At 45.0% G+C, this 18686-nt stretch overlaps 1 protein-coding gene across 4 annotated transcripts in view; it reads right to left on the bottom strand.

Annotated features, from left to right (window-relative positions):
* Positions 1-18686, bottom strand: part of PLD1 (phospholipase D1) — a 75309-nt gene that overhangs the window by 24063 nt on the left and 32560 nt on the right. For 3 of the 4 annotated variants that reach the window (XM_062005544.1, XM_062005542.1, XM_062005545.1), the window contains 10 exons: positions 18141-18206; positions 12347-12405; positions 11927-12019; positions 9822-9974; positions 8939-9088; positions 7675-7758; positions 5860-5941; positions 2769-2879; positions 1235-1441; positions 356-572 (listed from right to left, as the gene is read on the bottom strand). In XM_062005544.1, coding sequence (XP_061861528.1) covers positions 356-572; positions 1235-1441; positions 2769-2879; positions 5860-5941; positions 7675-7758; positions 8939-9088; positions 9822-9974; positions 11927-12019; positions 12347-12405; positions 18141-18206 — 1222 coding nt within the window. The remainder of the gene's footprint in view (positions 1-355; positions 573-1234; positions 1442-2768; positions 2880-5859; positions 5942-7674; positions 7759-8938; positions 9089-9821; positions 9975-11926; positions 12020-12346; positions 12406-18140; positions 18207-18686) is intronic. The other variant, XM_062005546.1, reaches the window with a different exon arrangement.

Genomic DNA, 18686 nt, shown 5'->3' with positions numbered 1-18686 from the left:
AATAAATAGAAACTGGAAAGTGAAGAGACTCAATTCTCCCTTGCAGGAACAAAAAGATTCCAATAACGTAAACATCAGGTATCACGTCCACTGTATCACGTCACCTGATGGCTGAAGACAATTGCCAGTTCACTACGTACAAATCCACTTCAAACTTCTCTTGCAGGTTTTGCAGTGACACAAGTCTACACACTGATTACACATACTGTTCTGATAGTTAAGGAATTCACCAGCTTTCCTTCCTTACACAGAACACATTACCCTAGACATTCTGTGACTCTGCATGAACACCCACCCACCCACCCACCTCCACACAAGCTTTATGTATGTTGTTTAGTTGCAGAACATGACTTACTTGATTCGCTGTCTATGCTGCTGACGCTGTCAGCATGGTGCATGCCGTGCTTATGGAGGTGCTTGTAAATACTGAACCTTGAAAACTTTTTGGGCTTTCCTACTCCTTTCATTCTTGATGTGTCTGGGGCATCGTCGGAGTTTCTCTGGAACAAGTGGCTTTCTGGGGACGGAGCTTGAGACTGCAGGTGGACGTGTTCAGATGATTCTGCTGCAGACTAAAAAGATACAGGATGCTGCTGCAGATGATGTATGGACAGGTTCCCCTTTAATTAAAGATTATCATGCTTGGAAACAACGACGAGGCAAATTTTCCCCTGTGACAATGACACACTTTGGTGGGAACTAGGAGTTGTTTCCAGGGAGTCTACTGAGGAGGCACTTGAGAACAAAACCCAGTAATACCCGCAGTATTTGGTTCCATATGTTTGCTCTGGATTATTACTCCCCTCGAAATTCTCATAAACACAGATGTCTCTAAATTTGGACTTACACACAATTGCATACAGACTCAGGTTAGCAGAAAGGTCAGCAAGCAAGGCACCTGCTGTGGGCCCGAGTATCCAGAAGCTGGGAGCACTCTGCAAGTGTCTACTGTGTATTTCTATTAAGAAACTATTCTATTAAGAATGTAGCCCCCAAACTGTGACAGCTGCTCCAAGCTTCAGGGGAAGCCCAGCTCTCTGTCTGCATGTCCTAGCAAGGGCTGCTCAGGATCCAGCCCTGAAGAGTTATTCAATGTTCAGATAGTTCCTCCTTCCCATTCCTCTTCCTCTTCAAACCTCCTAAATCCAACCCTGTACTTCGAAGCGGGCACAGCTTGTTTGTCCCCACTGTGTGGCTGCTGAATGTGGCTACCAGCTGGGGCAAGCTGACTTACTGCTAGGTTGGGGGCCGAGGCAGCCTTCAGCGCGGGCACGCGCTTGACACTGCCCACGTCGGTCAGGCGGTGCTCGTCGTCATCCCACCGCCCGTACGCCAAGTCGATGCCACCCATGAATGCCACCGACTGGTCAACAATGACCAGCTTCTCATGGTGGGCCCAGAGGTACACAGAGGAGGACACGTGGTCTGGGTGTCTCATCACCTGGGGAGAAAACCAGCACTCCAGCTCAGCATCATGGCCCAGCACGTATCCCTCCAGCCAGAGAGCTGCCCAGCCTTAGTTTTGGGCTGCTCAGGACAATGGGGAAATATTGGAGGTTTTAGAAGATGCCTCCATGCAGACTGCTGTGACTACTGAAGTGACATGAATTCCCCCAAGTTGGGCTCCAAGGTGCTTCCCCACAATGAGGGGATTGCTGAGCACCAACCGTTACTGACGTTGGGTCAGGTCACACTTACAACAAGTGTTCATAAGAGGACAGTCAAGGAAACTGTTCCAACAAATAAAATCGTGCTTTCAGTAGAGTTATGATAGCTGAGCTTTCAAACACAGAGCCTGCTCTAAAGCAACACAACATATTGGTGATCTGACTCACTCCTTCGGTTGTCGCCACTGCGGAAGTGAAACAAGCTGTTGAGTGAAAAGCTGGTGGGTTTTTATTTCATTTAAAACCAGCAAGTTGTTCAGCATTTGTTTGAGATGTTTTTTGATATGTGTTTATGGAAAAGTAACTTCTATGTCTAAGCATATAGCACATAGTTTTATTCTTTAATTCTAGAGCAGAGTCATTAGACCATTTTCCTGGAGGAAAAGCTACAGACGCAGCTGGCTGCTCCTCAGACCTGTTACACAACCAGCATGGATCTGCTACTTACACCTTCTAGTCTTGCTGCAAAGATAGTGAATGGATGCTTTCCTTCACTGTGACAACTGACCAAGTGACAATAGATCTATTACTCTAGCAGTTTGTTACTTCCTCTCATGCATAACATTTGGCTATTGCTCCTTAAAATGTCTGTGTCTCTAATTTCAAGAGATTGGATCTAGTCTTATCTACTGGTTCATCCAGCACAACTCCTTTTCTGCTCAGTGGCAGAGCAGAAGTGTAACAGCACAGGAAAGCACAACGCTGTTCATTCACCACTGGAACACAAACATCCAGTGTTGACACTCCTCATCTACGTTTGAACAGAACTGCTGAAATGAGAAAGCATTTTCAAATCATCATTTTCTATTTGATGCAACCCCATTAACTTGTCCCAGGAAGTATGCTTCTTGTGAATTGGATGAATAGTTGCTTTGGTAAGTCTAAACTAAGCAATTTTATGCTCAATTATAACCTAAAGACATGACATTTCCAGATGTGGTAATCACTGTATGGGTGATTCTCATGTTCTCAGACTATTCCCACTGCAATGGTGGGAACTGCTGTTCTTCTAGTTCACACCTCAATACAGAGGGTCAGCACTGGCTATGGAGAACAAACAAAGGCAAACATCCTTCCCGCTGCTGCACAGGGCACAGTTACCTTAATGTTTGGATGGAGGCGCATGAGCGTCCGCTTGCTGTATTCACTGTTGATCCCTAGGGCAAGCTCCACCTCTTTGTACAGCATAACAAAAATTCTCACTCCTTGTTGCTGTCAGAAATAAAAAGAAACACAAGGGATGCAGGTATGTCAATGGATAGAGTCCATTCCTAAAGCAAGGAAAAGCTAAGAGGCAGTAAGCACGCTGTGTCGGCAGACAGAAATGCATGCTGAGGTGATTTGTTCTTGCTCATCCAGATCTGCCATGGTGACCCCACACTGCTCAGGAAAGCTCTTCAGCTTCCAGAGAAGGGCTCAGTACCTGCATTCCTGAAGAGCTGAGCTAGGCCAAAGCCAAACAACAGGTCATTGTTACAGTAGCCCCCTTTTAACATCCTTTGAGGTATGATTTGACAAACATGATTCACTCCACATATAACCATGTTGCAAGTTGAGTTTGCTGCTGCTTCGTGTTGCCCTGAGGTTTGCCTACAGCCCTCTGCAGGACAAGGATATCAGTGTGGTCATACAGACATCCCTGTCCTAAAGCAGATGCAACCAATTCAACACCAGCAAACAAGTTCTTTGTGCTGGTAGAGCTAAACAAGCTCCTGGAGTACAATGAGCAGTGCTCAAAGGATGGTGCTTGTCGTGACCAGAATGCAGTCCACAGGAAACCTTCTAAGGACACTTGTTAAGGCACTTTCAAAACTGCCAAGTACTTGCTAAACCTCACGACATGCTGGTCACAGATGAGGACATCTTCAGCTGCCATAAATCTGTATGGTTTAAAGCCTTGCAGGGGAGCTTGCCAGCTTAAACTTGGGACCTAAACTTTCCATAGCCCTTTAAGTTCATATTCCCATAAAGCTGCTACTGAGACTTTAGGCAGTCTCCAAACTGTAGATGACATTCTGCTCTCCACTGCTTCTCCACACAGAGAAGTACAAGGCAGCACTGCACATACATGAAGGACAGTCTTATCCCTATACCTAGACATCAGCTTTTTGATTGCCCTGTTGAATCAAAGAAATGCCATATGTGAAAAAGCAGGCAAGTATTTCCAGGAACTAACCTTAAAACACTCCTAACTCTTACAAAAGGTATTTATAGCCATAGGAAAAACCAAGTCGACATGACAAAAAAAGCCAAATTCTTCCATTCAGTGAGGATGCCCTGTGGCAACGTTTCATTTGCCAGAAAATATAGCTCCTTCCAAATCCACAACAATGAGACACAAAAACCTTTATTTTTTTTCTAGGCATGCAGAGGGCTGAGGCCTGTGATGACAACTGGTTTAGATGGGGGACGGAGTTCAGCATGTTCACCTGGACTCCTGCCCTGCTACCACACCAAGAGTTGAAGAGACTTTCCGACTGTGCTTCCCTTCCTGACTCACATAGGGCAAACTACCATTTCTAGCCCTGGTGTTACCACAGGCTGGGTGAACAATTGAAGTACAGTTCACATTCATAAACAGTTCATGCTCAGTTTCTCTGCCTCACTTGGCTCCATGAAACACCTCTACAGTCTGGATCCAGACATCTTACTGGAAAGCAGAGTACAACTAGCAACAAAATAAACTGTTTTCTGAGAAGAAAATGCTTAAAGAGAACTAGAGATAGCAGTTGCAGTTGCTTGCTTAGATATCAAAGTGCTGCACAAGAGAGAAGAGCATGTAACAGCACAGAGCCCTGCTCAGGAACCCTGACCGGGAGTGCCAGGAAGGGCACCAGGTCAACAGCAGGTCTGAGCTCTTCTGTTCAGGAGGAACAGCAGAGAAATAGAAATTAAAACAGAGGGGAAAAAAGCCTTATCAAGTTTATGCAGCATTTGCTTACTGAACTTGAGCACTCATTAACTCAGATAACATGGCAATGCAAACAGGAGTCCAAGTCCTCGAGTCATGTTTATCACTGCCTTGTAAACAAGTTGAACACCACAGTCCAGCTCTGGAGAATGGGATGCTGCTTGTGCTTGTACACTTTTTTGTTTTCATGCTTTGCTGAAGCCCTTTTCCCACAGCAATGCACCAGAACCATCACAACCAGAACCTCCACTTGAGAAAGGACAGGCAAGGAGGACACAGCTGATCCTCTTAGACGTCACAAGAGCCATGATAATACAGAAAGTGTAGGAACAAGAAAAGCCAGGAGACATACCAGTAGTAACAGCCAGCTACAAAAAACTTACACCTTTTGAAATCTGTAAATTATCTCTGGAAATAAAAATAGTAAGAAGAAAACCTAAAAACCTTTCTGACTTTGGCTTTTCTTGTACAAAGCACTAACATTTATCATCACCAGCAGCAACAGCTGCAAAAGAGCTATGGCATGAAGAGCTTTGGGCACCATGGCCCAGGTGGGGTGAGGGCAAGTGGGGCTCCAGTGATAATGGGGCTGAGGGGCTACTAGGAAGATGTTTAATGTCAAAAGGCACTTATTTACTACAACAAGTAATGCTGGGTGAGCAACAAGGACATCAGTTCTTCAGTGTTCAGTTGCAGTAAGGATCTATGCAACATATCAAATAGGGAAAGCCCAATGAGGCTCTTGTGAGATAGTATGAACCTCTGGATGAGACCACATGACTTTTCCTAATAACATTCTGATTTTCTTGGCAGACTGATGATATCATTCACAACTTCAGCTCTGAAAGCTGCAGCAGACATACAACACATAGTAATGACAGTCAGGATCTGCATGACACAGTAACGTAGAAACCACCCACTGAGAGCCAAAACAAAGTGCTTAGCTCTTCCCATACCTCTAAACTACATCTGCCACAGGAGAGCAGTGGAGACAACTGCTCCTTGACCTCACCAGCAAAGATGAAATGACTCAAATGTGAGGACTCGAAGGGGAGATCAGAGGATCTACCCTTCTGCTTCTGAGCTCTTCCAAACCCAAATGGGGGGAGCAAATCAAAACACTGTAGCTTTCCGAGGCCATCTGAAGCAGGGCTGGGCCAGCTTTGCCTCTCATCCCTACCAAAATAAACAGTGAAAATGCTCTGGTCTCAGTCTGCCCCTGTAACTGGGTGGGCACAGGGTTTTCCTGCAGGGCAAAGGTTGCAGCTGGAGCTCACTTACTGCCTTCCGCTTGAGGATGCAGTCTAGTCGCCAGCGATTGCCCTCCACAACAGGCCGCTTCATGAAGATCTCTGGGCTCAGCCTAAGAAAATAAAGGGATGGAAAACACACAGCATATGTAAGTCTGCAAACAAAGCATTGGCCCTACATAATCATCTTGGGAAGCAAAGAAATCAAGGTTTATACAAAGAGGTTGTGAAGGCTCGTGTCCCGGAGCGAGGCATTCTCCAATGTCATGCTCTTTGTCTTTTAATAACAGAGCAATACAGAGGGCAGGGGACATTTCCAGCACATTCATCTTAGTATTATTCAGCAGCCCATGAGACCAAGTTTAACAGTGATGTGTAAAAGCGGAAACTTGGACTCTGTCTATGAAAGAAAGACACAACAAAAGAAAACCCCATGGTAGACTTGAAAGAAATGTTTAGACACAAAAAATAAAGTGGGATTTATGAGTGGGATTTCAGTTCTCCTGGTACTCAGGCAGAACAGCACACATTTGTGCTGAATTCTCCTTGCTGCCTAAAGACAAAGCAGTATGATCTCTCAACAGGAAATTTTATTGATTCACAGCTTTAAGGATTACAAGGAATAATTAAGCAATCTCATCTAACTCCTGCAACGAAGGGGACAGAATTTCATTCCTTTACTTTTGTACTTGGCAATGGGAACTCATGCTTGGATCTAATACATGGCTATATCCTAAAAACATACTTTTGACAAGTGTTGGAATTCCCAGATACATTAACAGCTGTATGAATAAAACATTAACTGAGAGACAAGAGGTCTGAAACGTGATGCTGTTGCATTGCTACCTGATGTTGCAGGTAGAGATCCAGGAGCATTTGGTTTAACTGTGCTCATATTAGGAAACAGGTTTACCTCAATAAATATTAACATAGTATTTAGCTTTCTCATAATTGCCACCTGAGAACTAATTCTCTCTGTTCCTGTGGGCAGTGGATTTGAAGCAAGAGGTTAACTTTACAGATGCAGAAAGAGGAGCACAGAGAGATGCCTGAGGTTAAGGAGGACATCTGAGCCGTGGCTCAAGAGCCTGCCCAACTGTCCCAAAGGCCCAGGCTGGTTCAGCCAGATTAACTTCTGCAAAGGCAAGACATTGGCAGCCACATCCATCAGCCAGCCAACTAACTCTGTCTCTAGTCTGTGTGACCATCCCTTTTTCTGCCTCAAACAGGAACCAGAACACGGCATACACATACTGAATTACTCACTAAGAAGTGGGCAGAGCTAAGTCCTTTGGCAGCCACACAGCTTGGAAAGGGTGACAACACTCCCTCTGCTCCATTGTCTGGCCCATTTAAGAGCAGAGCAGAGCAAAATTATAACCCCTCAAGATGCTCTCATTGTTGGCATGAGGCTTCCCAAAACAATGAGGAGGAGCTGAAAGGAGGATCTGAAAGGAGGATCCCATGGTAAGAGCACTGTTGGAGGTTTCTGGGTGCCCATGTTCCCTTAAACACCCAAAGACAATCATGACTTTTGGGTTTGCAGCAATTTACACTCCAGATGAGCAACACAAGCCATGACATTTGCAATTCAGGTGCTGCCTTCATGTCATTTCAGGCCCTTCCTTAGAAGGAGACAACCAAGCTGTTGATTTCAAGCATGTGCTTTTGCTGCCAACCCTCCTGAAAAGGCCTTTGAATCCAACACAAGGAGATGTTTGGGTGTGCTGCCAAACCATCTGGCCACAGGGCTAGCTGCCATAGCGTAGGGCCTCCCAACAGTGCCGCATTGTCGGGAACATCCCGAGAGAGACGGATCATCAACAGCCAAACACGCAATACCAACCACCAATCTGTGATGAAAATCTCCTCCTTAGCGGCTTCCATGGCGTTTGCAACATCTTCAAAGTACCACTTAGCATTTACATACCTGTAAAAGCAAACACAGTGCACACATCTAAGTCTCCCAAGTTCCCCTCCTTCGTTAAACAAAGACTGAGGGGATTCTGCATTACTGACATTTGTGTTCTCTTCTCTAAAACAAACACAAGCCTAATTTCAAGAATTAGGACAACACACAGGGAAAATGTCACGCTGCTGTTAGTAGTTAATTGAAACAGCACAATAAGAGATTATTAAGTGCCACTTGGTACTTCTACCAAGTACACAGAATATTCTTGGGCTTTGCTTAATGTGAGCTAGGCTTGGCTCTAAGGAGAGGATGGCAAAGGGATGTTTGCTTTGATTTATGGAAACTATTTGGGCAGCAGTTGCTGCAAGGCAGAGGCTTCAGCGAGAGCACTGTGAGGATTTGCTTCCAGCTAGAAGCAATTTCTTGAGGTGCTTCTGGGAATGAGTTAGTGCAATCAGGTTACGTTATGGACAGAGGATTTCTGGTAGGACTGCTCTGTGCATAAAGCCCAGTCACCCTTAGTCTACACCCAAATTTGCAAAGTCCATCTGCGAGGCCTGAACCTGACGCTGCTCTTCAACTCAATGAGTGACATCTGCACCTCAACCCATCCATGGTACCTAGAAAGGCAATGCTACCTCATAGCATGAGAATCGGCCTTGCAAATGTGGTGAGCAAGACATATCTTGCATTTCAAAACATGTAGGATTTGTCCAGACCATCCCTCACAGAAGAGCATGTGCAGGACAAAGCAGCTGCTTTGGGAAGGAGCTGAGGAGAAAGGAGCAGCCAAAGAGGCAGACGTTTTCAACAGCACCTGGGTTACCCTGGGCTTACAACCCAGAGCCCACAGATCTAAACACTTAGGAAACAGCATTTCCAGAGTCAGAAGCTAGGATAAAATTGAAGCCAGGACTATCTTGATGGAAGAGCAGCTCTGGTTTAAACTCTTACTGAACTATCACTTTACCATTACGATAATAAATACCCAACGTGTGCAAATTCAAATGCAACGTCTCAGAATGCCACTAGCTGTGGTGCAAAGATGTCACGGGATCAAAGCACTCCTGTCACCAGCACTGCTATTCCATTCCTGCTGAAGAAAGCTTTGTTTTTTTGCAACTTCTCTACTTATCCCCAGCCCCTGTGGCTGCTGAAGGCCCCAGCCCCGCGGGCGCAGCCTCGCCGCGGCCCTCACCACTTGGCCAGAGTGTTCTCCTGCACGGCCGCGTAGGAGCCGAAGCGGTGCTCGGTGAGGAAGTCCTTGCCGTGCTTCCGGATGAACTCGTCTATGCCCTGCCTCCACCACTGGGCATGTCTGTAGCTGTTACACTTCAGGATCAGCGACCTGTAAAGCAGAGGGCACCTGGAGCGGGCTGCGGAAGCCGTGCATGTTTAGCTGGGCTGCGCCCCGCTGTGCAGAGACGTTGATAAAAGCACCTGAATCAGTTACATTTTATTATAGCAAATAGGAAGGACTTTGCTTTGTTGATTTGTTTGCAGAAGAACGTATCAGCACTGAGCTGCTCCAAGTGACTAACACAGTACTGTACTGCCAAGCACAAAAATAAAAACACCCTGGGTTTAAATTAACAGCATCAGCTTGGCTCGGAGGAGAGCTGGGCCTAGCTACTGCTGCATTTCTTATTAGGTGGATTTATATTGTATGTTACCATAAAAATATTAAATATCTCTTTATACCAACAGCATGTTTTTTGGGTAATTGTGTGGAAGAGCACACCCCTACTTGTAGTGTTAAAGAGGAACATGGTGCTTAGACAAAACCAGACAGTGCAACCCAACACGAACCCCCAGACCCCAGCAGCACAGCAAAGATGGACAACCAGCCCAAGGGTCCAAATGCCTCATTAAGACATGAGAAATGATCAGCACGACAGGCTAAATCTCCAGCAGGTATAAGCACACCAGCAGTGCCCTGGTGCTGAGCCCTGCAGGAGGGGAGCTGCACCAACCAGCCCAGCACTTCTAATTAACCCCTCCTGGAGAGCAGGATCCATTCTTCCTTAAAAAAAAGACAAAAGCAATCTACAAAGACTCCACATAAAGTCTGTATTTCTTACCTAGAGAGATTGTCAATCTGCAGCCCATATTTAGTTTCTGTTTCTCTCTGGCCTATCTTGATGTTGAATTCCTTATCCGCCAGCAAGACAAAGGAAATGGCCCCCGAGTCTGGCTTCATGTACAGCAGGAAGGAGTCCTTCACCACCAGCCACCTGTGTGGGCACAGCAACCAGGGAACCTGTATTTCACCTATCCCACTCTTCAAAACGTGAGGCATAAAAAAATGCTAATAAAATGGAAAAGTGTTTCCTTCAAAACCAGTGCAAATAATTTCTTAGTGAAAGTGTTCAGATAATGACTGGAATTGCTTTTCAGAGGCTAGTCCAGGGTATGGCCTTTCTGAGCAGAAAAGTCCCTATTTTATGAACTTGTGTAAGGACTTTGAAGTCAATAGGAAACTTGGGAGTTATTTGCATGACTCCTTTTTAAATACACCTTTGAAAATTAGGTTTCCTTGTTTAGCAAAATCAGTGAGAACCTCCCTGCCCATAAACCTCGCAGTCAGGTGCCCCAGCACAGTGCAAGGTACGACCAGGAAGATTGCTCAATCTTAGGTTTTTCTTCAGCTTGCGTGCTTACATGGGAGTTTCTTCACATTTCTAACATTACTTATGATGCTAAGATCATTTTCACTCCTATCAAAATATATGAACGAGGCATCTTGGATAGATTTTATTGCCAAGCAACAAGCAACCTGTTATAAACACGTGATGAGAGATGACCGGCAGGTTTTACATAAATACTGGAGCCTGAAGGCAACTCTGAGGAAAAAAATCCCACACTTTTTCCTGTGAATGGCATTTCTAATTTTTTCTCCCCTGCAGTGTAGCTGGGGTAACCAGCCCCCTCTGTCCCACACAGGGCTCACCACCAGACCTTCGCCTCGTTCTTCTGCACACTCAGAAATACACAAAGCAACAGAAAAACACTGCAGAAATCTGTTCACATTGTATCTTTAGTAACAGTCTCAGCTCCTCATCCACTTACAGATCCTGTCTGGATTTTTCTTTCAGGGTCCTGAAAGAGTTATCCCAACATCACCTCTCATTTGGTGACAAAATGCCCCCCTTCCCTATTTGTCCTATAATTTCAGACCCAAACATCCCACAGGGTATTTCCAGGCATCCCAGGCGCCTCTGCATGCCTGAGTAGTCCTGCCCAAGTTTGTTCACAGCATCATCCCACTGTCCTCCATAGACCTCATGGCCACAACACACCCAACCTACTACAATAAGTGGAATGGACTTGTACAGAAAACCAATGCCTGCAGCAAAGCTATTATGGGAAAAGGCTGTCTGCAGTCTGTCCCATGCTCAAGGGGTACTCTGCTTGCAGGCTGACATGTCCCAAAATCCTTCACCTATATAACCTTCTCTGGGAAATACTAGTTATTTGCTTATTTATTGATGCATATGCTGTCAGTCCCAACAGGCTATGGCAGGGATTTGGTGCCCCTCTGCATACAATCCCAGTCAAACACTTCTCTATCCTCTTTTGAGGTTCTAAAGGAAAATCAAGATCCATCAGAGTTGAATGTGCTACTGTCCCCACTAAAGCTTGAGCTCTGCGTAACACAGGGAAAAGTTAACTGAGGGTATGAAGGGGAAAAGGCACTTTTTTTCCATAAAAGAGACAAAAGAATATGAGTCCATGTAATTATTTGACCTGAAGTAAGGCACATTTTCACCTCCTGGTGCACTCATTACAGAAATCTACTGTAAAAGTACATTTAAAAATGTTGGAAAGACTATGAAGAAACAGGATCTTTTCTTCACAAGAATGTGGAAAGACTATGTTGGGAACCAGATTATTTTATGGGATAAAACTAACATCCCATTGGCAATGCTAAAATCCAAAGGTGGATAATGCTTGAGGAAGCTCTTATGCACAAGAAGTTGTTGCTCTAAGGCATGTATGTGCTATTTGGACTTTCAAAAGGAAAGATCTGCCCAGGAAGAGCAAGCTCCAGGAAATATCCCTCGTGTTTTTTTGGGCAGAAGCTGTTTTTTGTAGTTTTTGTTTTGGGCAAAGAAGACAACTGAGGACTTTTCTGTGTGTGCCTAAGGAGCACACAGCAAGGCCACCTTTCCCAGCCCAGCAGTACCTTTTGGACCATCGGTAGCACATCCTCCCTTGGCCGCAGCAGTTAAGGCCGGGTATGCGGTGGCCCCCGGAGCGCTTCATGATGAACCCTTCTCTGCAAGGACACAAACATGGTGAGGATGGGTGGCATGGCTTGGCTGGAGGTGCAGGGGGACTTGCTTTATAGCACAAGAAAAAGTGGATCTACAGGTTGCAGAGGAAAGGGAGAAATCCTGCAAGCCAGTCCATAAACTGCAGCCCACATCTTGTAGCCTGCTCTTAGAATTATTTCCCAAGGTTGTAGCATTCCTGTGTGAATGTTAATATTGTTTTCCATCCAAATGGCAAAATATTGCCCAGTTAGTTACTGGCAAGAAAGGAAAGCTAATAATTTGAACAATATTTACTTATAAAGAACTGTTCTTTGTGAATCATAACTCACATGCCCTTTGGTCCCAAGTCGTGGATGAATGACAGCTGGCTTACTCCAACAAACTCCATCTGGGAAAAGAGAAGAAGATTTCTCCATCTTTCATACTCTGAAATCCTTAAAATACTCTTGCTTCACCAAAGTGAGCATACAGATACATGGCATAGAGATACAACCTACAGAAAATCCTGAGCAGAAGTTATCCACCATTGTTTAAGCATCTTCAAGAAGACCAAGAAAAGTATGATTCCTTGTTTGTTTTAAACATGTTTTGGCGAACACTTTTCAGGCAACCAAGACAATCAACATCAAACATATCATAAGGACTCATTGGTATCCTCCCTCCTGGATCACTGCCTGAAATGAGGACTCGAGTTTGACACTATTTGAGGGTCCGTGTGGACTTAGTTGGCTGCCCTGAATCCTTCCTTCCTGCACTAACTCTCACAGAGAGGCTGGAAAGGGAATGACCACACATCTCCAGGGCTAGGAGCACTCTGTCCCTTTTGAGACTCTACCCCATGGACATACACCACATCAGGGTTCTCAACCCACCAGCATCCTCCAAAACCACTCTAGCAGGTCACTCCCACAGAGCACTGTAAACACACCACTGGCCTTCCTGGGGCCAAATGGGGCACAGTGAGGCAGGAGGAGAGCAAAATCCAGCACAGCCTCTGAGACTTCTGCTGGTCTGCACAGATCTCCACAGCAAGCACAGCCTGGCGAACCCATGTGCCAGACTGATAGCTTTACCAGGAAATCTCCAATTCAAGCAACCTGCTTCCTCGTGGCTCCTCCTGCTTCAGCAGACATTGCAGAGGAACGTGGTCACAGGCAAAGCCAGGGGGAAAGCACAGCATGACTACATTCACCTCTAAAAATAGGACACCAGGCGATTTCAACCAAGCAGGCTTTTCTTGGCACAGCAGGACATTCCTGACAGTCTGCTGGTTATTAGCCCTGGGCCCCATTAGGAGGGAAAAATGCCTGCCCTGGATGTCTTGTGCAGACAGGGCTCAGGCAGGAGAGCCCTGCATGAAACAGACTTGTCTGCATCCAGGCACTTTTAATTTATTATCACAAAAAGTTGTCCAAGTACAGAAAGGTGCTCAGGGCAGGGTGAGGGCAGCAGCTGCTCTCCCCTTTGGTCAGGTAGCAAGCTGGAGGGAACCCTCTAACCACCTTTTGGCAATCAAGCCAGCTGGGACAGAAGCCCAGGACTCAACCCACATTCCTGAACACAATCAGGGCATGAGGCAGCCTCAGGACCAACTTCAGACTGTATTTTCAAACACTAAGTATAATAAAGAACACCAGTACATTTGGGCAAAAGTCCATTTTACAGTTACAATGAAGCTGGCTCAGGTTCCCTTCCCAACACCATCATTTTTGTGACAGTAGGACAGAAGATCCTTCCTCTTCCTCATGCTCTGCTGCTCCTAGGCCCTTCCCAAACTTCTTACATCAATAAGAGCAAGGAGGAGAACAAAAGGCCTGTTGTTCATCTCTGAGTAGATCAAGGACCTAAAGTAACCTCTATTCATGGAGACAAATTTAATGCCTTTGGCTTTGGATGATTTCAGCCTGTCTTCAGAAAGCAGCTAAAGCAAGTTATGCCACGCTTTTACTAATAATCTTGCTCCTGCAAAAGTACCAGGTGTCATCTACAGCTGTTTCAGCTGGTTCTGCGGTGACACTTGGAGCAGGACGGGGAGCACCTGAAAACCCAGCCTACCCTACAAGCTTTTATCAGAGCAAAGTTTCAGGTCAGTTCTTTGCCCTGGATCTCATTTTCATATCTTCAGCCCCTTGACAATGGCTGCAACCAGAAAACTGGCAGCAACTTGAGGAACACCACACGCAGAGAAATAACTGTCCTCAAAGAAGCAAAAAGAAAAACCAAGAGGAAAAAACATCCTTACAGGAACAGAACTACTACTCCATAAAAACGAAAGGAGGACTGTCTGGCAGTACAGCAACCTGCTCTCCAGCCAAGGAGCCTTTGAAATGGCAATGACAGAAGCCCATCCAACATCAAGCAGCGCCAAGCAGGAGCGTTGCTTTGTAGAGAAATTAAGCCCAAAAAAGCCATAAATAAATTCCACCAGTTATAAGTCAGAGCAGTGGAAAGTACCTGATAGAAGGATTTTTGTTACTATTATTGCTGCATTAGCTATTTTTACTGTTGCAGTGCCTTTCATCCAAGGGGCTCTTCACTCGCAGGCAAACGGAGAGGGGAACGTGGAGCAGCGCGACACTTTCATCCCCTTCACATCTGAACTCCTGCCCTGGCCAGCTGCCTCCCCAGAGAGCCCAGCAGCCTGCTCTGGTTTCACAGCCAGCCGCAGCACACTATTTTAACTATGATACAGGCCTAGAGAATGCAGTTTCAATGACACTGTTGTAGCAATGAAAAGAAAAAAACCCCGACCCAAACAGACAGCAGTGATCAGCTGCAGAAAGGCAAGCTATGAACCAACTGCAAGGTGCACGAGTCACGGCTTTAAAGCATCTCCTTCTGCCAGCAATGCTGAGCATGGATGATTTATGTAGGCAAAAATTTCACAGAGCAGCCATATTTGAGAAAGAACTCTGCAGCTCCACACTGTGTTTTCATTTTGACTGGTTTTTAATTTAGTGGGTTAAAAAACCCATAGAGAGTTGATTAGCAGCTGTGGCTAGCAGTAAAACAGAATTACACCACTCCTCAGAATAATATTGTTCAGCACAAGATTCCAGCTATTTCTCAAGCACACACAAAAACTGGCTTACACTAAACCCAAATGTTAGAAAGTATTCAACGTGCTAAAGCTCAAGTGCAATAACTAAAAATCCTGAAGAGTTGAGAGGGGAACTCTGCAATGGCCAGCAGATCCAAGTGCCATATCACAAGCAAAACAGCTGCCACTCTCATATACACAAGTTCTTACTTGTGCTGCTTTCACTGAAGATGAGGTTTTCACATTCAGTAAAGCTCACACACACACTCCCTGGTTCCACTGAATATTATCTTTTATTTTGCTTAAGCATCTTTCAACTCCTGCAGCTCATAACAAAAAATGATGCAAAGGTCCAATTAATACAATTTTTATATGGAACACAATCAAGCCCACAGACCCCATCTCCTAATGTTTTGGGGCTATAGTTCCTCAATTTCCATTTCCCAGGGAAAAAAAAGTGTGGATAATTAACATATGTTCATTTTAAAACTCATTGTCTTGAAGCACTTCAACCCAGAAGCACTGTAAAAATGTTTTAGAAAGGACTAGAAGACATGAGATTTAATCGTAAGTTACACAGATAAAAGGAAAATAAAGAAATAATGGAAGGCTATGAAGTCTGAGGTCTGATCACAAAATATCATGTGTCTAACCAACCCTGTGATGAACTCCACACAATACTCTGTTACAAGGGATGCAGAGAGATTAAGGGAAATGGGAGAAGGCTGTAAGCTTTATCAGTCACAGCTACCCAGTCAAGGCAAGGGACACTCGGTACATCTCTAAATGATGATGCTTCAGTAGGTTTTACTTCCACAGACTGCAGGAGAGTCACCTATAAAGGCTAGAGGATGCACAACCTCTACAATGTCATCTGGTCACCATGGGCCTGATCCTCAACCAGCCAGGGACTTCAGGGCTGCAAAACCGCTACGAGCTCGACTTGAGCTGAGGCTCAAGTTTCACAGAGACAGCGTATAAAGTGGTGATCATCTCACTAATAAATCATAAACTAACCCCAAATGTGAAATGAAAGAAGTAAAAAAGCAAGTGAATTAAGTTGTGTGGGTCAGATGTAGAACCATCCCCAAGGAGCTGCAATTGACTCTAGCAGGCTCCTTGCCAGGACCAAGGGTAACACGCCAGGCAGGTCACAGCTTGCCATAGCAACTCCATGTCTGACTTCACAAAGAATTGAGGATTTTAAAAGAACACCTCAGTGCACGGATTTGATGACAGGAACACACAGGAGTTTAAATGTGCTCCAATACTAAAGATAGTTACAGCATTTGCCAGTGTCCAGGCAAAAGACTTCTCAACCACAGGAAGAGCAAAGCCCTCATTTTGTTCTAAGATGGACAAATACAGTTCCAAGGAAAATGCCAGAAATCTTCACTTCAGTCTCTAGTCTGAGAATGGTTGTTTTGGTGTTTTTTTCCAAGGAAACATTTTTATCCCTGTGTTTTCTTCCAGCCCAGCCTGCAGGACCTGCTGCACCAAACAGCACAGCAAAGTGCTAACCCAACGCTTTGCTGCAGCCAGACCCAGCAACAGCCAACACTATGCTCAGAACCCATGTGCAAAGGGACATCTTGCTCCAGGGGCTAGGGACAGACCCAGTGACAGCCAACAACACGCTCAGAACCCATGTGCAAAGTAACATCTGGCTCCAGGGGCTGGAGACACAAGGGCGATTCAGTGCAGGAGGAGGGCAGAGCCCACAGCTGCCCTGGCAAGGCAGGGCTGCCCATCTCCTCACCCAGCCCCCACCATGGCAGCCAGCCTCTGACCACAGCCTGGTCAAAAGATCACCCAATGTTCTGGCATGAGCAGAAATTCTCCAAAACATTTGAAAAAAGCAATGCCTGCCTAAGAGTGACAAGACAGATCTTCACTGCAAAATAACTCTCCCCCGCTTTGCATATGCTACTGATCAAAATTGCCAAGTTATCCCAAGCTTGCCTTTAGAACAAAAGATGACTATTTTTCACGTGCAGACTAAGAAAACTCTTGACTATATAGGACTTAAGCTCCATAGTCTGTCCCCAAAAGAAGCGCTCTGTGAGGAACACAGTTCCCTCAACTTGAGTCTGATGATTTCCTGCAACCCCAGAGCACTTTGCTCCATTGTAACAAGCAGTTACACAGTGAGAGCACACACAGCTTTCAGGCACAACTAGCAGCTGCCCAACATTTCTACGTAACTGCAAACCTGCAAAAGAGCAGAGTACCTACCAAACAACAACAAAAGTCTAAAAGACGAACTGGCTGCTACAGATAGCCTAAGTTCAGTCTATATTTCTGGCTTGTCTGAAAATGAAGTGCTCCCAGTTATCATCCCTTGCTCAGAAATGTCACTAAGCTCTGCAGCTACTCTGTGCATGCATCAGGTTTTGCTGAGAACACAAAAGGCAGAGTAACACAGTCATTATGCAGCCAAGAAAAGGGGAAATAAATTACCATCCTAGGGAGATGTTACAGCTGTGGCTGACAGGTGAGGACTATTGAAGAAACACTGGAGGATGCCTCTCAAAGGAAAGATTTTTTGCTTAAAATAGGCCTGAAGTTGCAGTTGACATCTCTCCTCATTTCAAAAAGGCTATTGTCTTGGGGAAATAAGCCAATTACCATCTCCCTTTGGAAGTGACAAAATACCTGCAGAGGTGAATGGGGTTCAATCACTGACGTCCAGTGAAAACGCACAGAAAAGGAACCTGAGAACATGAGACCAAAGACCACACACAAAGCCCAAACCAAGGGAGTGATTACAAATATGGTTTGGACTCCAACAGTTTAAGTATTTAAAACTTTAACTTATCATCTTAAACACTCCTCAGAATGAAACAAAGGACCCACTATATCATACATGCACAATCAGTTTTCTGGACTGGACTACCTTGAGGAGCTTATCACTGTCTTACAACTGCAGCCTTCAAGGCTGAGCCATTATCATATTACACCTGTGTTGGAGAAGTCAGCTAAGCCAAAAGGCTGTGATGTTTCTTATATAACCTGCATGCCTTCTTCCAATGAATTCAACATTTGTAAAGTTTAGGCATTTAAGCAAACTAATTTCTACTTACAGTTCCATGATAGTTCCTGTACATTGGCATCTTTAGGATCTTTGTCAAGTAGTCTTCCAGCTGCTTCTGCAATTAAAACACGGGATCTTTTGATAAGATACAGGCATTTTCAAGACAAAAAAACCCAGCAAAATCTACCTGGTCTGGCATTAGGAAGCAACCAAGAAACTGGGCACTTTTCAGCTTGTATAGATAAATAAGTACATTAATATGTGTTTATGGAACATCATAGCTCAGTAGCATAAACAGTTCAGATCACAGGTTGTTTACTGGTCACAGATCCATGTTTGTAACTTCCACTAGCATACGTTTTCCTTGGCACTGTCATTTTAGAGGTCAACTTTCTTGACTGAGCCCAAGTTTCAGAACAATTTTAAATACAAAAATCAATGTTACCCTGACCCAAAGCCAAAAAAGGGCAGTGGCCAAGCCATCAGTGGCTGGAGAGCCTATCCTACCCAGACAGGAGGGGAGAAGAGATCCTTACAGGAGAGAGCATTTTCTCATCCTCATGGCAACTAGGCAAAGAAAAATTTAAGCTGTTTG

The sequence above is a fragment of the Colius striatus genome, chromosome 12 (genome assembly GCF_028858725.1).
Source record: "Colius striatus isolate bColStr4 chromosome 12, bColStr4.1.hap1, whole genome shotgun sequence".
NCBI classification, from domain to species: Eukaryota; Metazoa; Chordata; class Aves; order Coliiformes; family Coliidae; genus Colius; species Colius striatus.
This window is presented reverse-complemented; position numbering and strand designations above follow the sequence as displayed.